Here is a 24902-nt window from a genome sequence, read left to right on the forward strand (position 1 = left end):
CTGGTGAGTGAGGGGGAGGCAAGCCTAAATGATCTAACTGGAACATTCTCAAAAAGGAGATTCAAGGTTTCTTTTTAGTATTTATTTCATTCAGGGGTAAGTAGATAAACGCAGGGGCGCCGCCGGGGATTTTGGGCCCCATGAAAAGATAATCACATTGGGCCCCAACACCACAGGCCACACCAACCCTGCGCAATTGCTATAACCACACACCTCCAGAACCCAATCGACCCATTCAAAGCTTTAAATAACTCTTACCTTTGCAGGCTTGCACTCTCTTGTAGTCCAATATTTACTGCACAATATTTACTGACAGTAAGCTGTGAGAATATAACACTGTGCAGACATGCATGCAACATTCTGCATACAGTGGAATTCACTATTTGATGCAAGACTGATATCCTCTATAAGAAATGTGCTAAAGGCCATCTTTTACAGTCTTAATGTCATTTTAATGGTACAATTCTTGAATAGAAAATTCTCTTAACATGAATGAATAACTTATATTTATTTTAACTTAAATATACATTAAACTCTTCAATTAAAATAAATGAGCATCTATAGAATGATATAACAAAGAAAATAAAAAAATCCGCATCAGACTTTTGAACTAAGTATACATACCAACTAGAAAATAAGCAGCTGTGAAAGTGGAAATGGAAAATGGAAAACAAAATGGAAATGAAATTGCCTGATGGTGGCGCTAGAGGAAAGGTCAATAGGTTTCTTCTACTTGGGGTCTTGATTGTGCACAACAAATTTTATGGCAATCCAGCCATTACTTTGAGATATATCTTGTTCTCAGTCTTGTTTTTCTCAGCTTATGGATGTTTAACTTTTTGCCAAAAACAAGAAAAGAAAAAGAAACCGTTAGTTTTATTAGTACATAGTAAATAAAATATTATATTAATGATGAAAGGTTAATAATTTAATATTGAAAAAAAAATGTTTTACCTAATGTTCTAATATTTCTTTTGGGCCCCTGTCAGTCACAGCCCCCCCCCATACAGCGCCCCTGGATAAATGTTTCGGCCTAAGCCTTCCCCTGAGGAGGCAAGCCTGTCATAGGGTCAGACTGAGAGAAGGAGCCCCTCACACACTCTCTCCTCACACACACTCTTTCCTCACCCCTCCCCCTTCCCCCAGGTCTGGGAGAGAACACCGAAGGTGAGGGAGTGTGGGGTAAGACGGGGTGTGAGGGTTCAGCTCTAAACTGGGAAGCAGAAAACACCCCCACACTGACTGGCTCAAAACTCCTAATAATCCCTGTTAGGCTAGGGGTATGTAGGCTATTCACTGAAGGTAGGCATACTCTGTGTGTAGCCTGCCTATACTGAGAGCTCTGCTCTGAGGTGGTTGTGATGAAACCCACTGACAGAAATACTGTGGGGGATTTCCACCTATTGTCCTGTCTGAGAATGATCCAAATGGTCCATTAAGACTGGCCTAGGTCCATTTTGTCATGTGATGATGGTTTCCCTCTAAATCTGGTGAAGCACAGCAAAATTTGGCTTGGTTTGGTCGCTCTCTCCACTGGCTTCCAGTTGAAGCTCGCATCCGCTACAAGACCATGGTGATTGCCTACGGAGCTGTGAAGGGAACGGCACCTCCATACCTTCAGGCTCTGATCAGGCCCTACACCCAAACAAGGGCACTGCGTTCATCCACCTCTGGCCTGCTGGCCCCCCTACCTCTGAGGAAGCACAGTTCCCGCTCAGCCCAGTCAAAACTGTTCGCTGCTCTGGCACCCCAATGGTGGAACAAGCTCCCTCACGACGCCAGGACAGCGGAGTCAATCACCACCTTCCGGAGACACCTGAAACCCCACCTCTTTAAGGAATACCTAGGATAGGATAAAGTAATCCTTCTAACCCCCCCCCCCCCCCCCTTAAAAGATTTAGATGCACTATTGTAAAGTGGTTGTTCCACTGGATATCATAAGGTGAATGCACCAATTTGTAAGTCGCTCTGGATAAGAGCGTCTGCTAAATGACTTAAATGTAAATGTAATGTAATGTAAAATCTAACAATGTGTGACTAGCCTATACCACCTCTGTGGGCCCGTTTTTCTAATTGAGTTGCACCCCCTTTTGCCCTCAGAACAGCCTGAATTCTTTGGGGCATGGACTCTACAAGGTGTCAAAAGCATTCCACAGGGATGCTGGCCCATGTTGACTCCAATGCGTCCCACAGTTGTATCAAGTTGGCTAGATGTGCTTTGGGTGATGGACCATTCTTTATATACACGGGAAACTGTTGCGCGTGGAAAACCCAGCAGCGTTGCAGTTCTTGACACACTCAAACCGGTGTGCCTGCACCTACTACAATATCCCATTCAAAGGAACTTAAATCTTTTGTCTTGCCCATTCACGCTCTGAATGGCACACAATCCCTGTCTCAAGGCTTAAAAAGTATTCTTTAACCTGTCTCCTCCCCTTCATTTACACTGATTTGAAGTGGATTGAACAGGTGACATCAGTAAGGGATCATAGCTTTCACCTTGTCAGTCTGCCGTAAGAAGAGCAGGTGTTCCTAATGTTTTGTACACTCTGTGTATATCATATTATAACCTGTATTGGTATAATATTTGCCTGACAACAAAGTCAATGTTGAGGTAGCTGACCTTATTCAATCTAACCAAACCACTGTCTCATTACTTCCAACCTAGAAGAAACCTTAGTTGTTGTTGTAGATTTGGTTGTAGTATTTAGGATGATCTGTTTTGATTGTGGGTTCTGTTGCAGCTGTAATTGGATGACGTGTATAATGAAATGTCGATATTGCCCTGAAACAGACAGTAGAGCGGAGAGAGGTTTACCTCTGACAGATGGACGGACAGACAGGCAGCTCTCCCTCGTATGTGGGGTTGTGAGTCGTTCTCACAAACTTGGTATTACTCTAGATAAATAAAAAATAACATCTATTTTGTAATGGATAAAATACCATCTCAAATTGTCTGTTAAATTAATCATCTTAACTGTTCAGAGTGAATGATTATTTTTTTTTTTTACATGTTTTCCAAGACCGTGCACAAAAAATCTCATTACCGTAACACTTGTAAAGTTAGAAAAAACATGGCACGGTAACAATTTTGCACTTAAAAAAAAAAATTGCCTAAGATTCAGGAGAGTTATTACAATAATAATATTAGTAAATGAGCAAATGGTACTTGATCAAGAGCAAAAAATATAATTTTGAAGCATTAAGAACAACATTAATCATGAACTACCCAGCTCCATCCCATCCCCCTCCCAGTACCATGTTTTTTTGTGTTCTTTAGAAATCAAGTCTGTCACAACTTTAAGAAGTCCATTTCTCTTTTGTTTTTAGTACCTGTGAAAATAAGGAAAATAATCAAATTACATTTCATTATCAACAGTCCCTCCCAATCCCAACAGTTAAAATTACATTAGTATGCAATAACATGGTTACAATGTTACTAGTGAAGGTTGACTACAGTGTTGCAACAAGTGCCTAAAATAATGCTAATCGCTAACTAACTAGCTGGCTTGCTAAATGCCATTTAGCTAAATGCACTAGCTCGGGCAAAGCAAACGTTACCTCTAATACAGGTTGCTACCAGTGGTGGTGTAGATCAGCATGTTTGTGCAACGGCATGTTCTGAATCAAATGTGATCAGGATCCCCTGGGAAACACTTTGTGTCCTACCCTGTCATAACTCCTACCTGGCTTTCTCATTTGTTGTCATGCCAAACAACAATTAGAATAATCATTCTATTTCTATGATTCCAACAGTTCACCCAAGTGTTTTGATCCATATCGCAAGTGAAATTGCAATCTTTGGTTGAAAAATCGTAATTCTATTTTTTTTTTGCCCATACCGTGTAGCCCTACTAACAACCTGGTAACTTTACCTATGCAAACATTTGGTGGCACAGAAAGAAAAATTGATGTATTCTTCAGGGAGATGCAATGTAGACTAAATCTCAATAACAAACAAAACAAAAATTCTACCAATGAAAAATGTTGATTTAGAGCCCTGGCTACAACACAGGTATAAAAGCAATGAATGTCATGTGCATTGTTACCAAACCTTTTTGTAAGGTCAAGTATGTCATCAATAACACTCTGGACTGCAACTTTACTCTCTATATACAGTGCATTCAGAAAGTATTCAGACCCCTTGTCTTTTTCCACATTTTGTAACGTTACAGCCTTATTCTAAAATGGATTAAATAATTTGTTTTCCTCAATCTACACACTACTGCATAATGACAAAGCGAAAACGTGTGAAAATTTATAAAAATAAAAATACCTTATTTACAGTAGCATTCAGTAGTATTCAGTATCCTTTGCTTTGAGACTTGAAATTGAGCTCAGGTGCATCCTGTTTCCATTGATCATAATTTCATTATTTCAACAAATTGATTGGAGTCCACTGATGGTAAATTGAAATGATTGGACATGATTTGGAAAGGCACACATCTGTCTATATAAGGTCCCACAGTTGACAGTGCATGTCATAGTAAAAACCAACCCTTGAGGTTGAAGGAATTGTCCGTAGAGCTTGGAGACAGGATTGTGTCGTGGTACAGATCAGGGGGAGGGTACCAAAAAAATTCTGCAGCATTGAAGGCCCGTAAGAACACAGTGGCCTCCATCATTCTTAAATGGAAGAAGTTTGGAACCACCAAGACTCTTCCTAGAGCTGGCCGCCCGGCCAAACTGAGCAATCGGGGGAGAAGAGCCTTGGTCAGAGAGGTAACCAAGAACCCGATGGTCACTCTGACAGAGCTCCAGAGTTCCTCTGTTGAGATGGGTGAACCTTCCAGAAAGACAACCATCTCTGCAGCACTCCACCAATCAGGCCTTTTATGGTAGAGTGGCCAGACGGAAGCCACTCCTCAGTAAAAGGCACATGACAGCCCTCTTGGAATTTGCCAAAAGGCACCTAAAGGACTCTCTGGTCTGATGAAAACAAGATGGAACTCTTTCGCCTGAATGCCAAGCGTCTCGTCGGGAGGAAACCTGGCACCATCCCTACGGTGAAGCATGGTGGTGGCAGCATCATGCTGTGGGGTTGTTTTTCAGCAGCGGGGACTGGGAGACTAGTCAGGACCGGGGCAAAGATGAACAGAGCATAGTGCAGAGACCCTTGATGAAAACCTGCTCCAGAGAGCTCAGGACCTTGGGACGAAGTTTCACCTTCCAACAGGACAATGACCCTAAGCCCACAGCCAAGACAACGGAGGAGTGGCTTCGGGACAAGTCTCTGAATGTCTTTGAGTGGCCCAGCCAGAGCCCGGACTTGAACCCGATCGAACATCTCTGAGACCTGAAAATTAGCTGTGCTGCAATGCTCCCCATCCAACCTTGACAGAGCTTGCAGAGAAGAATGGGAGAAACTCCCCAAATACAGGTGTGCCAAGCTTGTAGCGTCATACCCAAGAAGACTCTAGGCTGTAATCACTGCCCCAAAGTACAGAGTAAAGGTTCTGAATACTTACGTAAATGTGATATTTATTATTTTTACATTTGCACCAAAAAAAAAACGTTTTGCTTTGTCATTATAGGCTATTGTGTGTAGATTGAGAAAAAAATTATTTTAGTATAAGGCTGTAACGTAACAAAATGTGGAAAAGTTAAGGGGTCTGAATACTTTCCGAAATGCACTATTCCTCTTTCCTTTCTTATGTTCTCCTCCAGCAGCTCTAGATTTCTGTACAGTTGCTCTCTATGCTTCTTCACCCTAGCTTTTGATGCAGCCCTCTTTCTTTCTTTCTTTCTTTAGGAACAAGACGTTTGATTAATCAGATTTGTTCTGTTTTATTAGACTACTACATTATTACAGTGCACAACTCTTAAAGGGGCATTACACAAACAAATGTGAAGTTGTTTTCCTACCTCAAAAGTAGTCTTATGGGGATAGTTCACCCAAATTACATTAGTACATTGGTTTCCTTAACATATAAGCAGTCGATGAAGAAGGTACTATAAGACAGCAATCCATGCTTTGGTTTTGTTTAGCATTTATAACACAAAACCATGTCCAAATCATCCCAAAGTGTTATGATTGTATAGCTCAAAGTTACTTTAAGATGATTTGGAAATTAAATGTGAAAAAATGCTAATATCAGGGATATTCACTTGCATTGGTTTTGTGCTATTAATGCTAAAAAGTTGGAGACAGTGACGAAGTAAACACAACCCAAGCATGGATTGCTGTCTTGTCTCGTTCATAGACTGCTTACGGGTAAGGAAGCCAATATGTGAGTAAGCTGTAGGCTATAAAAATGAAGAGAATCACACACTTTCTATATGTACAGTGCCTTCTGAAAGTATTCATACCCTCTGACTTATTCCACATTTTTTTGTTGTTACAGCCTGAATTCAAAATGGATGAAATATTTTTTCTCTCACCCATCTACACACAATATCCAATAATGACAAAGTGAAAACATGTTTTTAGAATTTTTGCAAATGCATTGAAAATGAAATACAGAAGTATTCACACCCCTGTTAGAATCACCTTTGGCATTGATTTACAGTTTGAGTCTTTATGGGTAAGTCTCCAAGAGCTTTGCACACCTGAATTTTGCAATATTTCAAATTTCCTCAAGCTCTGTCAAGTTGGTTGTTGATCATTGCTAGACAGCCATTTTCAAGTCTTACCATAGATTTTCAAGCCAATTTGAGCCAAAACTGTAACTAGGCCACTCAGGAACTTTCAATGCTGTTTTGGTTAGCAACTCTAGTGTATATTTGGAGGTGTGTTTTTAGATTATTGTCCTGCTGAAAGGTACATTTGTCTCCCAGTGTCTGTTGGAAAGCAGACTGAACCATGTTTTCCTCCAGGATTTTGCCTGTGCTTAGCTCTATTGTTTGTTTTTATCCTAAAAAAACTCCCTAGTCCTTGCCGATGACAAGCATACCCATAACATGATGCAGCCACCACCATGCTTGAAAATATGAAGAGTGGTAGTCAGTGATGTGTTGTTGGATTTGCCCCAAACATAACACTTTATATTCAGGACATGAAGTTAATTTATTTGCCACATTTTTTGCAGTTTTACTTTAGTGCCATATTGCAAACAAGATGCATGTTTAGATTTTTATTTTTTAAGTATGGGCTTCCTTCTTTTCACTCTGTCATTTAGATTAGTATTGCAGTATAACAACAATGTTGTTGATCCATCCTGTTTTCTCCTATCGCAGCCATTAAACTCTGTAACTGTTTTAAAGCCACCATTGGCCTCATGGTGTAATCCCTCAGCGGTTTCCTTCCTCTCCGGCAACTACGTTAGTGACTTGGTGTATTGATAAACCATCCAAAGTGTAGTTAATAACTTCACCATGCTCAAATGTAATATCTGCTTTTTTAAATTTTCACCCAGCTTACCAATAGGTGCCCTTCTTTGCGATGCGTTGGAAAACCTCCCTGGTCTTTGTGGTTGAATCTGTGTTTGAAATTCACTGCTTGACTGAGGGACCTTACAATTACATGTATGTTTGGGATACAGATATGAGGTAGTCATTCAAAAATCATGTTCAACATTATTATTGCACACATAGTGAGTCCATGCAACTTATTATGTGACTTTTTAAGCACATTTTTACTCCTGAATGTATTTAGGCTTGCCATAACAAAGAGTAATACTTACTGACTCAATACATTAAAGCTTTTTATTTTTAATTGATTTGTAAAAATGTCTAAAAACATCGTTTGACTTTAACATTATGGGTTATTGGGTGTAGGCCAGTGGCACAAAATCCCATCTTAAATTCAGGCTGTACAGAATGTGGAAAAAGTCTAGGGGTGTGAATACTTTCTGAAGGCACTGTAAGCTCCCAGTAATGTGTTGGGTATAAACCACCAACGTTTCGGCATCATCTTGTATTCATCTTTGAATTTGAAAAAATGAAATAATATTCGGATCCCAGTGTCCTGTTGAAGAAGCAGAAGCTATTATTCCTGGGGTCCACACAGAACATGACAAAATACAGACTCTAATGGACAGGAACAGCAACACAAATGGAAACTAAGAACAATATGACTAAAAAACAGTATGACTATTTAAAAAGTATTAATAAGAAAAAGAAAACAAATGTAATACTAAGAATAATGTTTTTGGTGTCTCTTCACAGCCCGCAATGTTCCTTGAGGTTAATATATTCGTTTTTTTAAACAGATTTTATTGCTTGCCTGAGTTACCTAAGGCGGAAGACAATTCTATGTAGTCATTGCTCTATACAGTACTGTGCGTCTCCCAGCCTCTGTGCTGGACTTGGGGACTGTGAAGAGACCCCTGATTGCGTGTCTTGTGGGCAGAGTTTCCATAAGCCATTAATTGCCGGCTTTTGGCTCCCCCAAAAAATGAAAAGCCCGATTTTTAAAGAAAACTGCTGCCAGCCAAAATGACCGGGAGGAAAAAAAATGTCATTGCAAAGTAATGATTTTTATTCATTGATATAAATACGTTTGACATCTTGCTTAACAGTCTATAGGTTCATTTGCATCATTTAGTGGAATTAAATTGGCCTGTGTGTATCTTTGTTAGCCATCATGTAGCTTATTTATCCAACACAACGATCACACGCGCACAGCATACACAGCCTATTTTGAGCGGGATTTCTCCTGCAGGTACTCAGCTGGTTGCTACTGGAGTAAAACGTGCTTTTATAAGCCCTTTCATTGCGCAACAATTCTAAATGCAATCGCGTGTTAAAAACAGTTTTGGTGCAGTATTAAAAAGCGCTACGATTTTTATTTCTCAACTGGTAATTGTAGCGCATCTCCCATTCACCGTTCAAGTGCAGGCAACAGGCTGTCAACGCGTCACCCACCACTTTACAATGTGAGCTAGAAGCAGTATGCATTTTGAAAATATACTTGTTGAAACCTGACTGTTTTCTTTAATATTATTAGGCATGTCTTACCTTGCTTTAAAGTAGCCTATAGGCAGAATTCGACCATGGAAACATGGAGGTCATTATTTTATAAAGACTTCATAGGCGGTGAGTTTCAAGTTTGGGAAAGCTTACAATTTATCCTACCATTTCTAGCATTCTGCGTGGCAGTTATGATTTTTTTCATTTCAATAATGTTTTAATTTCTCAAAAATCATTATCGTGTGGTTAATCATAAAAATCTGAATCAAAATGATTCAAATCTAAAAATTAAAAGTCAACTAATGTGAGATCACCAGCCTCTGCCAAATGGACATATTGATATACCGTGATCCATTGGTGGCTAAAGAAAATCAGCGCATGGAACTCCGTCTATAGGCCAATAACTTTATTTATTTTTATTTAACTAGGCAAGTCAGTTAAGAACATTCTTATTTGCAATGACTGCCTACACCGGCCAAACCCGGACGACGCTGGGCCAATTGTGGCCGCCCTATGGGACTCCCAATCACGGCCGGATGTGATACAGCCTGGATTCAAACCAGGGTGTCTGTAGTGGCGTCTCTAGTACTGAGATGCAGTGCCTTAGATCGCTGCGCCACTCGGGAGCCATTGCTCTTTCACACCGAGGATTGGTGATTATCGAGGGGGAGACTTGGAATTTTTTTCAAATAGTTTACTTTGATACAGTGGGGAGAACAAGTATTTGATACACTGCCGATTTTGTAGGTTTTCCTACTTACAAAGCATGTAGAGGTCTGTAATTTTTATCATAGGTACACTTCAACTGTGAGAGACGGAATCTAAAACAAAAATCCAGAAAATCACATTGTATGATTTTTAAGTAATGCATTTGCATTTTATTGTATGACATAAGTATGATCACCTACCAAAAATGTAAAACAACACTTTCCTACATTTCTACACAGCCATCCAGGTACTTCTATAGGTGCTCAGGTGCGTGCGTTCCCTCAACATGATCAAGACAGAGAAACCATACACGTGCTCATTGCTAACATGGAGCACTCCAAACGAAAGACAATGAAAAAATTGACAATGACCGAAAATTATGGTTATGAAATAAACCAAAACTTGTTTCTCACAAGTGTAGAAGGTTGTGAACTCTGCAAACAACGTTTCCACTCCGAGAATGAGTACGGTAAATTACTGTAATTAATACATGCATTAACAGAAATGTATGTAACCAAATGACAAGGATTAACAAAACATTTACTACACGTGACATATGTAATGGGGAATTGCTGGGGGGAATCAAAGGGCAAACAATTGACACAATGAATGCACAAGAACTGGCGGGAGCCATTCTGCAGAGAGACTCGCCTATATCTTTGCCAACACACCCCTCCCCTTGTCTCAACATTTTAAATTATACTCGACACATTATCTTCAAACATAGTTTAGATGCTTTTCACTGACAGCCACAACTCAATAATCAGCTAGGCCTTTTGCCACGCACTGCCCAAATTGTGGGCTTTCCAAATAAATAAGGCCTACGAGCGTGTGATTTGAAACAATTCAACAGCAATTTTTTTAAAGAAGCTAATGATCATCGATTCCTCTGTGGCTAAATCATGCTTTCTGGTGAACTATTTTTAATGATTCTATTTATTTATGTATAGACAGGAGTAATTATATAATTTTGAGCCAATTTGTTTGCATTTACTTCCCTGTTGGCCCCACCGCTATACCATTTCTCTCCTGTTCCATTGGCTTTCATATCAACTTTTTTTTCCGTTGTCCAGAAGCCAAGGGCATAATCCTAGTCATATTAGCAAGCCATCCTAGTTGTTCCATCTTTAGATTCCACCTCTTTCTAAGTATGGAACCGTTATCAGATGCACTGTTTAGAATTATTTCCCAGGATACCATTTTTTGGCGTCTGGGAAAAATCGGAATATATATATTTTTTTGAGTGTAGTTACCCTTTAAATCAAGTGTGCATGCACATAGCACTGTTTGGTTAGCAGTGTATCTGTTGCACACACAGTGTGATGGGAGTTACATTGTACATGAATCATAAACAGTTTTTTTCCATTACCGTAACTGAACGTCTAATTACCATAACAGACAACCATATAGTAACAAGAAATGGGCATTACGGTAATGAGAAGCCCTTAGCGAATTTAGTTAACAATGGCAGAAGCCATTATTGACATAAATGCATGCTCTTTCTAATCTGTTATACTGTAAGTTATTTAAATCAATAATTTTGCTCAAACATTACACAGTTATGGTAATGATAATCTAAAATGGATAAAGGGGGTGAATTATCAAATTTAAACACGAGAAAAGACTAGCTTATCTTGTAGCCATCTTTGAGCTTCTCTTAGTAATAATTGCATTATGGGTCGAAAAAACGTAATACAAAAAACACTCTACTTTGTGCAGAAATGCTACGGTAATGAGAAACGTGCTCGGACACCTTTTTTTAATAGATTTTTTAATGACTAGTTTGTAATATGAATAGCCAGAACTGATAACTGTCTTTGAATATGTACCACTTTAAACAATATTTCATTGGTTTTAATTAAATATGTTAGTTATTTTTATAAATGTAATGTATTTAAAGTCCTACAAAATTGACCCGGATACATTACGGTAATGAAATTGAGTAAACATTTTCTTTAAAAAACTTAGCTGGCTCTGCAGTTTTAGAATTTAAGCTCAAAACAACTTAACGAGCCAGAAACCAAGCAAAGTGAGCCTTAATATGATAGTCAATTATTTAAAAAATGTGGACGATATATAGCTGAATTCATCACAGACTTGGTTTCATGAGAATTGCCAGTGTGCGCGAAAGCTTGCACGGGTGGGAGGAATGGGCATGTTTCATAAATATATGTACATATTTTTTATTAAAATCCAAGGATAAAAGCCATGGTAGAAGGATTTAGTCATGCCAGCAATTCAAAAGTGGCAAGACGAGGGAAGCAGAGAGAGAGCGCCGGAGAGAGAGGGCGTTGGAGAAAGCAAGAGGGGGAGGTAAATGTGTGAGAGGTGGGGGGTGATTGCTTCTCTATGCTTAAGCGCTAGCTAGGCTATAGTTAAGCAGAACGCTTGTGGGGACTTGTATAATTTTAACCATATATTTATCCTCCACACCCAATGCAAATGTGGATAACACCTGTTTATAATTAGCTTATTACCTGTTTTAAATGTATTTGTTGGTATTTCCTAGGATGCCAGTCTTTTTGCTTGGATTTGATGTCCTCTGGGTTTTCCTATGAAGCTGCTCTCAGCTGAATGATAAAGGCCCGTATGTAAACAAATAGAACGATTATATGATCACTTTCCTCATCGGCTGAACCAACTGACAGGCCTAGCTACTATGTAGGCTACTGTGCAGTGGGCTTATGTAATTTAGTAACTACTGTAGCATAGCTCCCTGTACACTAGTCAATAGTCTAGAGTATAGCTAAGAACTAAAGAGTAGTCGGCCTGATTTTACTATGGGTGTATCTCAACGGCCTAAAGGGCCTTCCTTTCCTTGTCTCCTTTCCTTCACCTGCATTGTTGTGATGGGAAAATGAGACCGGTGAAAGCAAATAGGCCTACCTGGCATACATCTTATTGCTTTCACCTGTCCTGTGTCTTAATGAAGGAGAGGAGGCTACATGTTGGATATGGACCGTGGTAGACTAGCTTTCATACTTCTCCAGCCTTATCATATCGATCTTTTTATCATTGGAACAACAATCAGGCTCATCAATCTGGTGCGTGTTTGGAGACGGTGGTGCCATTTGTCCATGTCCACTGGTCTTTAGCTCTGTGAAGACTAATGGAGTTGACTGGGGTGGAATGGTGATGGAATGTTGACATATTGGTCTGTGTTTGGAAGTTGATGGCATGTTGACAGATTGATCTGTGTGTGGACTGTTGTCCATCCATTCATCCTTCACAACAGCTGATGTGCATTGCATTCACCACGCATCATCTCTCTCTCTAGAGAGCCCCCATCCCTATCACTCACTCACTCCCTCCCTCTCTCCCTCACACACACACTTCTGGGAATGTGATGTGATATGTCAGTGTGGCAAGGAGGGCAGACATCATTCATTAGTGAAAGTTTGTGCGAACCTCTACAGCTGTGTCCTAAGGATCATGGTCTAAAATCATTTGCCTCTCTCTTACCCTCTCTCCATCCTTCCATCCCTTCAACCTCCCTCCACCTGAATGTCACTGGGCCCGCTCGGCTTGTTTAATCAGCAGTTTTCCCCCGAATAATTGGTGGTGTTGCTACTAGTGCTGTAGGATACAGAATGTGAGAGAGAGTGTTTTTAGTATTCCTCTCAGCTTATCTCTCGTGTTGCCTGTGATATCTGACCTCTTTTGTCTCCTATACGGCTTGATGTTGATTTGGGGGGGCATTGTTGGATGGAGGGTGTCAGTGGGGGGGGGGGGGGGGGGGGGGTTGATTTACATAAGGCTTAGCCCAGATTTCGACACACTTGGAGAGATCTGAGAAGCAGGCCTGAGGGCCACGAGCTAATCATCCATGTCCTGTCATGTGCGTGCGTGCGATATCTAAAATGTTTGTCTGTGTGTTTTAAAAAATATATTTTTTAATTTTTTAATGCGCTTGATCATGTGTATTTTCATGCATTAATGTTTTTTCAAAAATCTCTCTCTCTCTCATTGTTTACTTAGGGAGGATTGTTCGAGCCAAGCGGATGGTGGTGGCTGTTAACCCTACAGAGTTTGAGTACCTGGAAGGCAACATACCCTCAGAGTGGGATGGTAATGCTGAAACACTGACACTTTAGCCATATGTCTGCTAGTCTCCATGATATGGTGTCATGGATACTGTGAATCTGGAGCTCGGAATACACTGTAGTACAGAATAGTGCTAGGCAACAACAACAACAACTGTACTAGAACTAACATTAATCGCTATTTATTCAGAAATGTATTCATTAATGTATCAAAGTCACCCGATCTGCCAATGTCAAAAACTATTTCCATTTTCCATACAACTAGATACAAAATGTTCTGTCTCTGACTTGCTTTATCCACATTAAGCCCTCATCGTCCCGCTCTCATGCATTTTCATCAGGATGCAAATAAGAGGGAGATAAGAAGCCTAGAGTCCCGGCATGCTGAAGGAAAAGCTGGGAAATCTCTCTTTCTCCAGAGCCTGCCCTTCCAAAATACACCTAAAAAAAGAACAGAGGAGGGAGAGCTAGATAGATGTAGAGAGGTTGATCTAAGGATCAGAGGAGGACAAATCTGCAGTCTCTTGCCTTATGCAGTAGCAGTACTACAGTCCCCTTTCTGCTTAGACTGGCAAATCAGAGGGATGCCGTATTCTGTCTGTTGTCAAGCTGGAATTGTAATGAATGGAAACGGGCCAAAATCTGTTTCAGATCACTTACTAGCGAGATACTGTTTTTAATTGACCTATAGAGTAATTACACCAGTGTGATGCCATGCAACTGACGTTACATTGGATGTCAGGTGTCACTGTTCATTTCGTTGGCGTGGTATGTGTGCAGTGTGGGCGCTCTAACTCTCGTCTGTCTGTTCCCTCATCCAGCTTGGATCCGAGGCAGACGGAAGCAGCCCCCCTCCATTGAGGTGCGTATCCCTGCTGGGTTTGTGGGGGACTCTGTGGGACGGGGTAACAGGGAGGGAAGACGCTCAGAGAAACACTTTGATTTGCTTTCTCTCAGTTTCCAACAGAGCCAAGGAACTTTGGGGGGACAGGTGTTTAAAAATAAACTGGAGCTGGCGTGGGATGGTGCTAGTGAGTGTAGACAGTCACGGCGATATGCCTGACATTTCTTCCTCCGAGGAAACATCAGTCATCTTTTCGCATCCTGTACAATGGATTAAAGTGAGCATAAAGAAATCAATCTCTGCCTTTTTTTTTTGTCGAGGGCTCCAACTCCTTTTTACCTCTAATTAGTCCTTTTGGACGTTTTTCTTGGTAAGCCATTCTCATGATTTTTGTCATTGTTGAGCTCTCCTCCTCTCCTTTTGTTTGCTGAAGCGCGAAGGCCCACCTGAACTCTGACACCTTAATGTTTCCTTGTTAATAGAGGACGATTTGACTTGAAATTATACACTGAGTGTCCGAACATGCTCTTTCCATGACGTAGACCGACCAGGGTAAAGCTATGATCCTTAATTAATGTCACTTGTTAATCCACTTCAATCAGTGTAGATGAAGGGTTAAATAATATTTTTTAAGCCTTGAGACAATTGAGAAATTGTGTGTGTGTGTGTGTGGTGTGTGTGTGTGTGTGTGTGTGTGTGTGTGTGTGTGTGTGCCATCCAGCGGGTGAATGGGCAACACAAAAGATTTAAGTGCCTTTGAACGGGGTATGGTAGTAGGTGCCAAGCGCAAGTCTTCCCTGTGGCTCAGTTGGTAGAGCATGGTCTTTGCAACGCCAGCATGGTGTGTGCAACGCCAGTGTTGTGGGTTCGATTCCCATGTGGGGCCAGTACAAAAAAAAAATGAATTGTATGCATTCACTACTCTAAGTCGCTCTGGATAAGAGCGTCTGCTAAATGACTAAAAATGTCAAATGTAAAAAATGTTTTTGTCAAGAACTGCAACGCTGCTGGGTTTTTCCATGCTCAACCGTTTCCTGTGTGTATCCAGCGAACATGACACAACTATGGGAAGCATTAGTCAACATGGGCCAGCATCTCTGTGTAACGCTTTCGACACCTTGTAGAGTCCTAGCCCCGACGAATTGAGGCTGTTCTGAGGGCAAAAGGGGGTGCAACTCAATATTAGGCACCTTAATTGGGGAGGACGGGCTTGTGGGAATGGCTGGAGTGGAATTAGTGGAATGGTATCAATTACATCAAACACGTGGTTTCCAGGTGTTTCGATGCCATTTCATTTGCTCCCTTCCGGCCATTATTATGAGCCGTTCAGCAGCCTCCACTGGAAGGTTCATAATGTTTTGTACACTCAGTGTATAACTGCCTTTGTAGTCTCAAGAAGTCATATTAAGTTTTAGCTTTGTTGGTATACAAGGTTCGTCTAATCGACTATAATTATTATTATTTGTCCATTGAAATGGAGGCTATGGGAAAGCCTTTAGAAAGCAAATACCCAGGCACCCCCGTCTGTATAGTCCATGCCAATGGCCAATGCCATCCCACCTCAGTGTTGCCAGAACATTCTATTCCAATTTTCTGCCTACTGTCTGCCCATTCGCAGTCATCCACAGCTGGATAGTGGTGTAGCCAAAACCACTCCCCCGGCATTTTATGTCCCCTTCTTAACGTTTCCTCTCGTCCCTGTCCAAGTCGACATAAATTGATTGGATTAAATCCTGTCATTAACAAGCTGGAAAAGCATCTCAATATGCTCGCCCTGCTCCCCGAAGCAGGGCTGTATTGCCCTGGTCTCCCATCGCCGTTCCCAGCCCACTAGTTCTGCTGCCAACACGCAACATCAACACATCCAGGCTTTCCTCGCTCTCTGACTCTGCCAAGGCAAGACTAACACCACAAACTGGACACTAGTTTATGGATGAGGACTTCACTGTCACCAGTAGCTATCCCTTCAAAGGACTGACTCTCTGTTGAAACTCCTCGGTTAATATTGTGTGTGTGTGTGTGTGTGTGTGTGTGTGTGTGTGTGTGTGTGTGTGTGTGTGTGTGTGTGTGTGTGTGTGTGTGTTCCCTACTCCCCACAGGAGCTGGTGAAAAACCAGCACTACAGGGACCACATCAAAGGAAAGGCGAGGGAGGTGGATGAGAGAGAGCTGGCTCTGCAGGCTAAGGAGTATGAGGAGGGCCTGGTGTCTGGGCCTGCTCAGACCATAGCCAAGGGCCACGCAGCCGCCACCAGCTTCGGCCAGCCAGAGACCAGTGAGGAGCCTATCAGTACAGCCAACACATTCCAGCCTGGCTCCTGGATACCCGCAGCCAAGAAATAGCCACGTACACACACTCACTGGGTCATGATACCAGTACTGCGATATTGGATTTTTCCATGGTAAAAAAAATAAAAACATGAAGCAAACTGAACTCCTACTGTTGTGTGATATAGCTTGGAAAGTAAACAATTACTCTGGGTAACAACAGAAGGCTGTGTGTTTACAAGATTAGAACTGTTTTTCTGCTTCATGATTTGTTTCCTTTGCCATGGTACTTCTGAGTATCGCGATACTGGTACCTAACACACAGTGACACTATGGTACACACAAGAAATACACACAGGCTATATACAGTGCTATTCATAGTTTGCCCACACACAACTAAGAAATAGACACACGCATACATACATACATACATACATACATACATACATACATACATACATACATACTGTGCATATGCACTCTCTTCATACCTACATCCAAAAAAACTAGACGTGTAAACAAGTATAGGCCTTCCCTATGTGAGTATTCACAGGCTTCCTTCCATCATTACCACCATGGATCGGCGACCTGAAAAGACTGAACAATTGAAATCAGCAAGATGGAGAGAGAATGATGGGAAGGAAGCATGATCTGGCCAGCTTCAATGGCCTTTTCTCATTTGCGCATAAATTCGTCCTCTACCCTCTCTTCTGTCCTCTCCTCCGTGACCCAGAAACCGATAAGTGGTTGAGATGCCAATTCGTTAGCAGGTGAACAAAAGTGTCTTCCCCTCCTCGATAGCCACCTTTCATCAGGGAAAGTCATGTCTATCCTACCGGAGTCCTTTGAAATCTTAAACACCCTCATTGAATCAGCTTTTGTTTGTCGGAGGAGAAAAGTATGCACACGTTTAAAAACAATATGCTACTTATTGTTTTATCTATAAAATGTCTTGCACAAGTAACTCGTTTAATGAATATGACCCTGATTAATCAGGGAGTACTTGACAGTGAACGGCATTCATGGGATGTGGAAGACAATTTATCTGATCTCCCTGACCCCACTGTAAACTCTTTCAATACAAAGTTCAGTTGTAGGTAGTCAAGATATCTTGTTTGATTTGTTGTGGATTATAAATGAAACTGCCAGGCTTGAGAGAACTGGGATGTGATGTAAGTACTGGAAAGTAGGTGGTCCTGTGTTTCTCAATTGGTAGATCATGGTGTTTGCAATGTGATGATGGTGGGTTCGATTATCCACAGCAAATGACAGTTAGTGCACTCATCTTAAGGTAGCAAGGTATGTATGCACTAGTTGATTTTGATACATTTTCTGCTAAATGGCATACATAAATATTTTTCTGCATGACAAGGTGTAATTTATTTAATGGCTTTGTATTTTATATATACACCCCCAACACATCACACTACAAACCTTTTAAACAATTATTTTATTTTTATTAAATGAAGGAAAGGATATCGCACGGCTCACAAGATGGTTGCCGGTCTCAGGAGTAGACGTCCCTTTACAAGAAGTGTGTGTTACATTGTCTAGATTTTAAAAACACTGAATAAAACCCATGTATGAAAATTGCCTGACTCACTTCTTGGTCGAGTTCCTGCCAGACTACAGTACACTCCTGCCAGATGTCAAATCACTTGGATAGGTGTTTATAAGCAAAACACATGATATAGCTATCCATCTATGCCCGACTGAACAATTGACATGGCATGCAACCATTGGTTGATGCACTGCATCTAGTCAGGCAGGAACTCAAACTTTTCAATTAAGCATCATTCAGGCAGGGTTAGGGGAGAGTTATGACTTGGAAGGAGAAAACAGTTTTTTTGAAATTCAGAACTTCATTTCAAAACAAGAAATATAATTCTGATATTTAATTAGTAACTTAAAATGGAGATTTTTTTTTTTTTTACTAGTTAATGAAATCATGGAGTGGAGTTGTTACAAATGGAATGCAAAGTACTGCAACACCACCAAGCTCAGACGGTGGGTGGATCTCCACATTGTGATGATAGTCCCATCGAATGAGCCTCCCCGGTCTATACCGTTCCCTCAGCGCTGTAAGGCCTCCATGTAGGGCCTACATCCCTCCTACACTGGACAAGAGTAATAGGTTGGGGACCTGCGCTGGGCTGAAGAGACGAGGGGTGGAGGTGTGGCAAGTAAAGAGAGCGTTGAGCATAGCTGTGTACTGTAGCTACTCTTCTCTCCTGATCCCGCTCTCCCTCTTACGGCTCAGTCTTTCTTGGTCCTCTTGGCTTTGGCGATGTTCTCCTGGCGTTTCTGCTTTTTCTTCTGCTCGCGGTCACGTGCCTCAATCATTTTGGCCAGTTTCCACGACAACAGGGCGCTTGCGATGAAGAGGGGTGTGAGCGCCAGGATAACCGTCGTCAGAAAGCCGTATGGGTCCTTAGCCGCCCACTCCACCACGTACTCCGCCCACGCCCGCACGTCAATCATCCTGATCGCCAACAGCAACTCCAATCTGGAATATGGGAATAACGAAAAATGTAATTATTAACAAATTAGAAGCTTGGGGTAAAACGTAACCACAAATCTACATTCAGATGATCCAATCCTAAACTAAACAATTATGGGAAGAAATAATGTCAGAGAAATTCATGTTTAGGCCTATATCTTGTAACTATACACTGGGTGGACAAAACATTAAGAACACCTGCTCTTTCCATGACAGACTGACCAGGTGAAAGCTCTGATTGCTTATTGATGGCACTTGTTAAATCCACTTCAATTCAGTGTAGATGGGGAGGAGACTGGTTAAATTAAGATTTTTAAGCCTTGAGACATGGATTGTGTATTTGTGCCATTCAGAAGGTGAATTGGCAAGACAAAAGATTTAAGTGCCTTTGAATGGGATATAGTTGTAGGTGCCAGGCGCACCGGTTGTGTCAAGAACTGCAACACTGCTGGGTTTTTCCCTTGTTTATCAAGAATGGTCCACCACCCAAAGGACATCCAGCTAACTTGACACAACTGTGGGAAGCATTGGAGTAAACATGGGCCAGCCTCCCTGTGGAACGCTTTCGACACCTTGTAGAGTCCATGACCTGACAAATTGAGGCTAAACTGATGGGCAAAAGGCGGGGTGCAACTCAATATTAGGACGGTGTTCATTTTTTGTATACTGAGTGTATTTTCCAAAGGCACTATGCCAAAGGTGCCACTGTCCCACACACTGTTGTCCTGCTGAACATTGAACAGCTAACTCTAACATTTCTACTCACCAACAGGTGCTGCTACTCTAACATAGAAGTAGCCCAGTCTCCATCGATACAGCCACACAGCTTCAGATTTCAAATCTAATCAATTCACATTGGATATATTGTATGCTTGACTTTATACCTACCGGTATACAAGAGGAAAATCAAATGTGCACTACAGTCAAGCTGCCCCTGTAATTTTACAGTCTCAACCACAGACATTTCATGACAAAGTATGTGGACACCTGCTCGTCAAACACCTCCTTCCAAAATCCTGGCAGTAATATAGAGTTGGTCCCCCCATTTGCTGCTATAAAAGCCTCCACTCTTCTGGGAAGGCTTTCCACTAGATGCTGGAACATTACTGCGGGAACATGCATCCATTCAACCACAGGAGAATTAGTGAGGACGGGCACTGATGTTGGGGGATTAGGCTTAGCTCGCAGTTGGTGATCCAATTCATCCCAAAGGTGTTCGGTAGGGTTGAGGTCAGGGCTCTGTGCAGGCAAGTCAAGATCTTCCACACCGATCTAGACAAACCATTTCTGCATGGACCTCGCTTTGTGCACAGGGGCATTGTCATGCTGAAACAGGAAAGAGCCTTCCCCAAACTGTTGCCACAAAGTTGGAAGCACAGAATTGTCTAGAATGTCATTGTATGCTGTAGCGTTAAGATTTCCCTTCACTGGAACTAGCTCCAACCATGAAAAACAGCCCCAGACCATTATTCCTCCTCCACCAAACTTTACAGTTGGCACGATGCAGTTGGGCAGGTAGTGTTCTCCTGGCATCCGCCAAACCAATATTTGTCCGTCAGACTGCCAGACTGAAGCACAATTCATCACTCCAGAGAACTAATTTCCACTGCACCAGAGTCCAATGGCAGCGAGCTTTACACAACTTCAGCCGAAGCTTGGCATTGCGCATGGTGATCTTAGGCTTGTGTGCGGCTGCTCAGCCATGGAAACCCATTTCATGAAGCTCCCAACTAACAATTCTTGTGGTGACGTTGCTTCCAGAAGCAGTTTGGAACTCGGTAATGAGTGTTGAGATTTTTATGCGCTTCAGCACTCGGCAGTCCCATTCTGTGAGCTTGTGTGACCTACTACTTCGCGACTGAGCCGTTATTGCTCCTAGATATTTCCACTTATCAATAACAGCACTTACAGTTGACCGGGGTAACTAACTGGGTAGACATTTGACAAACTGACTTGTTGGAAAGGTGGCATCCTATGACGGTGCCACATTGAAAGTCACTGAGCTCTTCAGTAAGGTCATTCTACTGCCAATATTTGTCTATGGAGATTGCATGGCCGTGTGCTCGATTTTATACACATGTCAGCAACGGTGTGGCTGAAATAGCCGAATCCACTAATTTGAAGGGTTGTCCACATTTACTTTTGTATATACAGTGGGGGGAAAAGGTATTTGATCCCCTGCTGATTTTGTACGTTTGCCCACTGACAAAGAAAGGATCAGTCTATAATTTTAATGGTAGGTTTATTTGAACAGTGAGAGACAGAATAACAACAAAAATATCCAGAAAAACGCATGTCAAAAATGTTTTAAAATGTTAAAAATGCATTTTAATGAAGGAAATAAGTATTTGACCCCCTCTCAATCAGAAAGATTTCTGGCTCCCAGGTGTCTTTTATACAGGTAACGAGCTGAGATTAGGAGCACACTCTTAAAGGGAGTGCTCCTAACCGCAGCTTGTTACCTGTAAAAAAGACACCTGTCCACAGAAGCAATCAATCAATCAGATTCCAAACTCTCCACCATGGCCAAGACCAAAGAGCTCTCCAAGGATGTCAGGGACAAGATTGTAGACCTACACAAGGCTAGAATGGGCTACAAGACCATCGCCAAGCAGCTTGGTGAGAAGGTGACAACATTTGGTGCGATTATTCGCAAATGGAAGAAACACAAAAGAACTGTCAATATCCCTCGGCCTGGGGCTCCATGCAAGATCTCACCTCATAGAGTTGCAATGATCATGAGAACGGTGAGGAATCAGCCCAGAACTACACGGGAGGATCTTGTCAATGATCTCAAGGCAGCTGGGACCATAGTCACCAAGAAAACAATTGGTAACACACTACGCCGTGAAGGACTGAAATCCTGCAGCGCCCGCAAGGTGACCCCTGCTCAAGAATTCATATACATGCCCGTCTGAAGTTTGCCAATGAACATCTGAATGACTCAGAGGACAACTGGTGAAAGTGTTGTGGTCAGATGAGACCAAAATGGAGCTCTTTGACATCAACTCAACTCGCCGTGTTTGGAGGAGGAGGAATGCTGCCTATGACCCCAACAACACCATCTCCACCGTCAAACATGGAGGTGGAAACATTATGCTTTGGGGGTGTTTTTCTGCTAAGGGGTCAGGACAACTTCACCGCATCAAAGGGACGATGGACGGGACCATGTACCGTCAAATCTTGGGTGAGAACCTCCTTCCCTCAGCTAGGGCATTGAAAATGGGTCGTGGATGGGTATTCCAGCATGACAATGACCCAAAACAAACGGCCAAGGCAACAAAGGAGTGGGTCAAGAAGAAGCACATTAAGGTCCTGGAGTGGCCTAGCCAGTCTCAAGACCTTAATCCCATAGAAAATCTGTGGAGGGAGCTGAAGGTTCGAGTTGCCAAACGTCAGCCTCGAAACCTTAATGACTTGGAGAAGATCTGCAAAGAGGAGTGGGACAAAATCCCTCCTGAGATGTGTGCAAACCTGGTGGCCAACTACAACAAACGTCTGACCTCTGATTGCCAACAAGGGTTTTGCCACCAAGTACTAAGTCATGTTTTGCAGAGGGGTCAAATACTTATTTCCGTCATTAAAATGCAAATCAATTTATAACATTTGACGTGTTTTTCTGGATTTTTTTTGTTGTTATTCTGTCTCTGTGTTCAAATAAACCTACTATTAAAATTATATAGACTGATCATTTCTTTAAGTGGGCAAACGTACAAAATCAGCAGGGGATTAAATAATTTCCCCCCCCCCCCCCACTGTATAGTGTGTTACTCCACTAGCTAACTTATGTCACAGTCCAGCTAGCTAGTAGCCAATTCAGACGCTAAATAGGGTTAGGGTTCGCAAAAGGCCATATTTCCATGTTACTGCGCATGTTATTGGAACACTGATGGAAGACAGCATTGACTAACGTTACCTGTGCTGATTAGCTATCTGCGTCTCCGAACACCTGTGTGTAAACGGAAGGCGCAAACGTGTTGTCACTGAAAAATACCGTCTGCAACTGTGTTAAACAATACGTGTATGTCTTGCATTTGTGAACTTATTTTGATGCGATATGAAAGTAGAGAGCTTTATGTTTCTAGAACCGTACCGCAATTGACAATCCATTTCCGTTTAGATGGTATATTTGACTGTCAGAGCCAATTCGTCTTTCAATAGGTAGCCCAACAATGGATTAAATGCGCCTATTTAGCGTATCAAACAGTAAACTAGATACTCTAAAAGTTGGTGACGTGTAGTTAGCTAACGCTAACTAGTATTCTTTTCCATGACAATGTTTAAAGGGAGGTTTTAGTACTCGAGAAGCAAAAGACACATTGCCTCTTTACAACGAACATTACCTAATTTAGCAAGCTACATAAAACTGTTAGCTTCATTGCGTTAGCTTCTGTAAACAATTAAGCTAGCTCCTTTATTTACATTGTAAAACAGCTTCATCGCCCAAGCAACTTTGATCTAGTTTAGCAGTAAGCACAGAGACAACAGTTCAAATCAATGATAATCGTATAATTAAGTTAAACATACTCAACTAAGAGAAGTTTTTATTTTTATCCCACGTTGATCTGGCACCAGGAAGTGAGTTCTCACAATTGGTTATGACGTGACACCCTAGCATATAGGGAACTGTAGTTTTATTGTGATCGAACATGTACGTTTACAGGCACACTAGAGGTGCGTTTGTATATTCAAGTTGGAGTGCCAGAGTAAACTTTGGGAGTTCGTAAATTCAGAGCGTTGTCATATTGTACGTTCGTAAAACAGTGTGTTTCGCTGTCGGAACGTTTAGAGCGCTGTAGCCGAGGAATAGGGTTGAGCTGAGCCTTCTGGCTTCACCAGCAGTCAAACACCCAGCTAACGTTGGCTAGCTACTTCCAGACACACATGAGAGAACACCTCACTCTGACCATTTCCCTCGCCCTAGGCTGGTTTCATGTTATCCAGTTCGTTGGTGACTGTAACTGTGCTGATTGCAACAATTTAATTACGTTTTTTTGCCGACGTTTACTGGCACCAGTCATATTCAACGGGTGTCGCCCATTCGTAATTTAATCAGTTACTCCGCTTTACGGTACACTCAAACGAGAGCGCTCTGAAATCGGAGTAGATAGCCAAAGTGAATTTACGAACGCACCCGTAAACACCGTAATGGGCGTTCTCTGCGTTCTAGCGGTGTATTTGAACTGCGCATGTGCTAGGACCAGCCGAGCGAGAGTCTCTTTTTAGTATGAGTGAAGTGAGTTCGGGGAAACTGATTGTAACGTTATGCGTCTTTTATAAGTAGTTTTCATATACAAGCTTTATGTCCTAACTCAGAATCAAATATGCTTCCCAAAAATAACATGTTCGCTGTGGTAGAACATTTATATTTTGATTGGCGATTTTCTGCTTTCAGATGTGTCCATGTAAACAGGATTATCAGGGAAATCGTTCTTCCTGCAAAGCATGTAAACGTTTTAATCGAACTCTTATATTAATATGACTATCAACAATAATCGCATTATTGTGTGCATGTAGTGAGTCGAGAGCTATCCATATAAAAAACGCGGTAAATTCAAGAACATTTTTTTGCTAGTGTGACTATCTACCCATTTTTAACAAAGGACTCTAATTTTACCTTTATTTAAATTGGCAAGTCAGTTAAGAACAAATTCTTATTTTCAACGACGGCTTAGGATGCCTGTTTAGGG

The 24902-nt window shown here is 41.7% G+C and overlaps 2 protein-coding genes across 3 annotated transcripts in view; one reads left to right on the plus strand and one right to left on the minus strand.

The window, feature by feature from the left end:
- ndufaf2 (NADH:ubiquinone oxidoreductase complex assembly factor 2) overlaps positions 1–18302 on the plus strand; it is a 37415-nt gene extending 19113 nt beyond the window's left edge. Inside the window, exons 2-4 of the mRNA XM_014171060.3 lie at positions 13537–13626; positions 14423–14463; positions 16545–18302. Coding sequence (XP_014026535.2) covers positions 13537–13626; positions 14423–14463; positions 16545–16787 — 374 coding nt within the window. The 3' untranslated portion in view covers positions 16788–18302. The remainder of the gene's footprint in view (positions 1–13536; positions 13627–14422; positions 14464–16544) is intronic.
- Positions 18148–23885, minus strand: smim15 (small integral membrane protein 15). 2 transcript variants are annotated; one of them, XM_082968471.1, is made up of 2 exons: positions 23745–23885; positions 18148–19218 (listed from the first exon to the last, which is right to left on the minus strand). In XM_082968471.1, exon 2 carries the CDS (start codon positions 19191–19193, stop codon positions 18969–18971), a length of 225 nt encoding a protein of 74 aa, XP_082824597.1. In that variant the 5' UTR covers positions 19194–19218; positions 23745–23885; the 3' UTR covers positions 18148–18968. The 2 variants fall into 2 exon arrangements, with proteins under 2 accessions (XP_082824597.1, XP_014026536.1); XM_014171061.3 differs by having other exon boundaries at positions 23740–23846.
- Between the last annotated feature and the right edge of the window lie 1017 nt (positions 23886–24902).

This window comes from Salmo salar, chromosome 24, assembly GCF_965601325.2.
Source record: "Salmo salar chromosome 24, fSalSal1, whole genome shotgun sequence".
Lineage (NCBI taxonomy): Eukaryota > Metazoa > Chordata > Actinopteri > Salmoniformes > Salmonidae > Salmo > Salmo salar.

Coding starts and splice junctions, on each gene's coding strand:
- smim15 (XM_082968471.1), bottom strand. CDS start 19,193: ATGATTGACGTGCGGGCGTGGGCGGAGTACGTGGTGGAGTGGGCGGCT.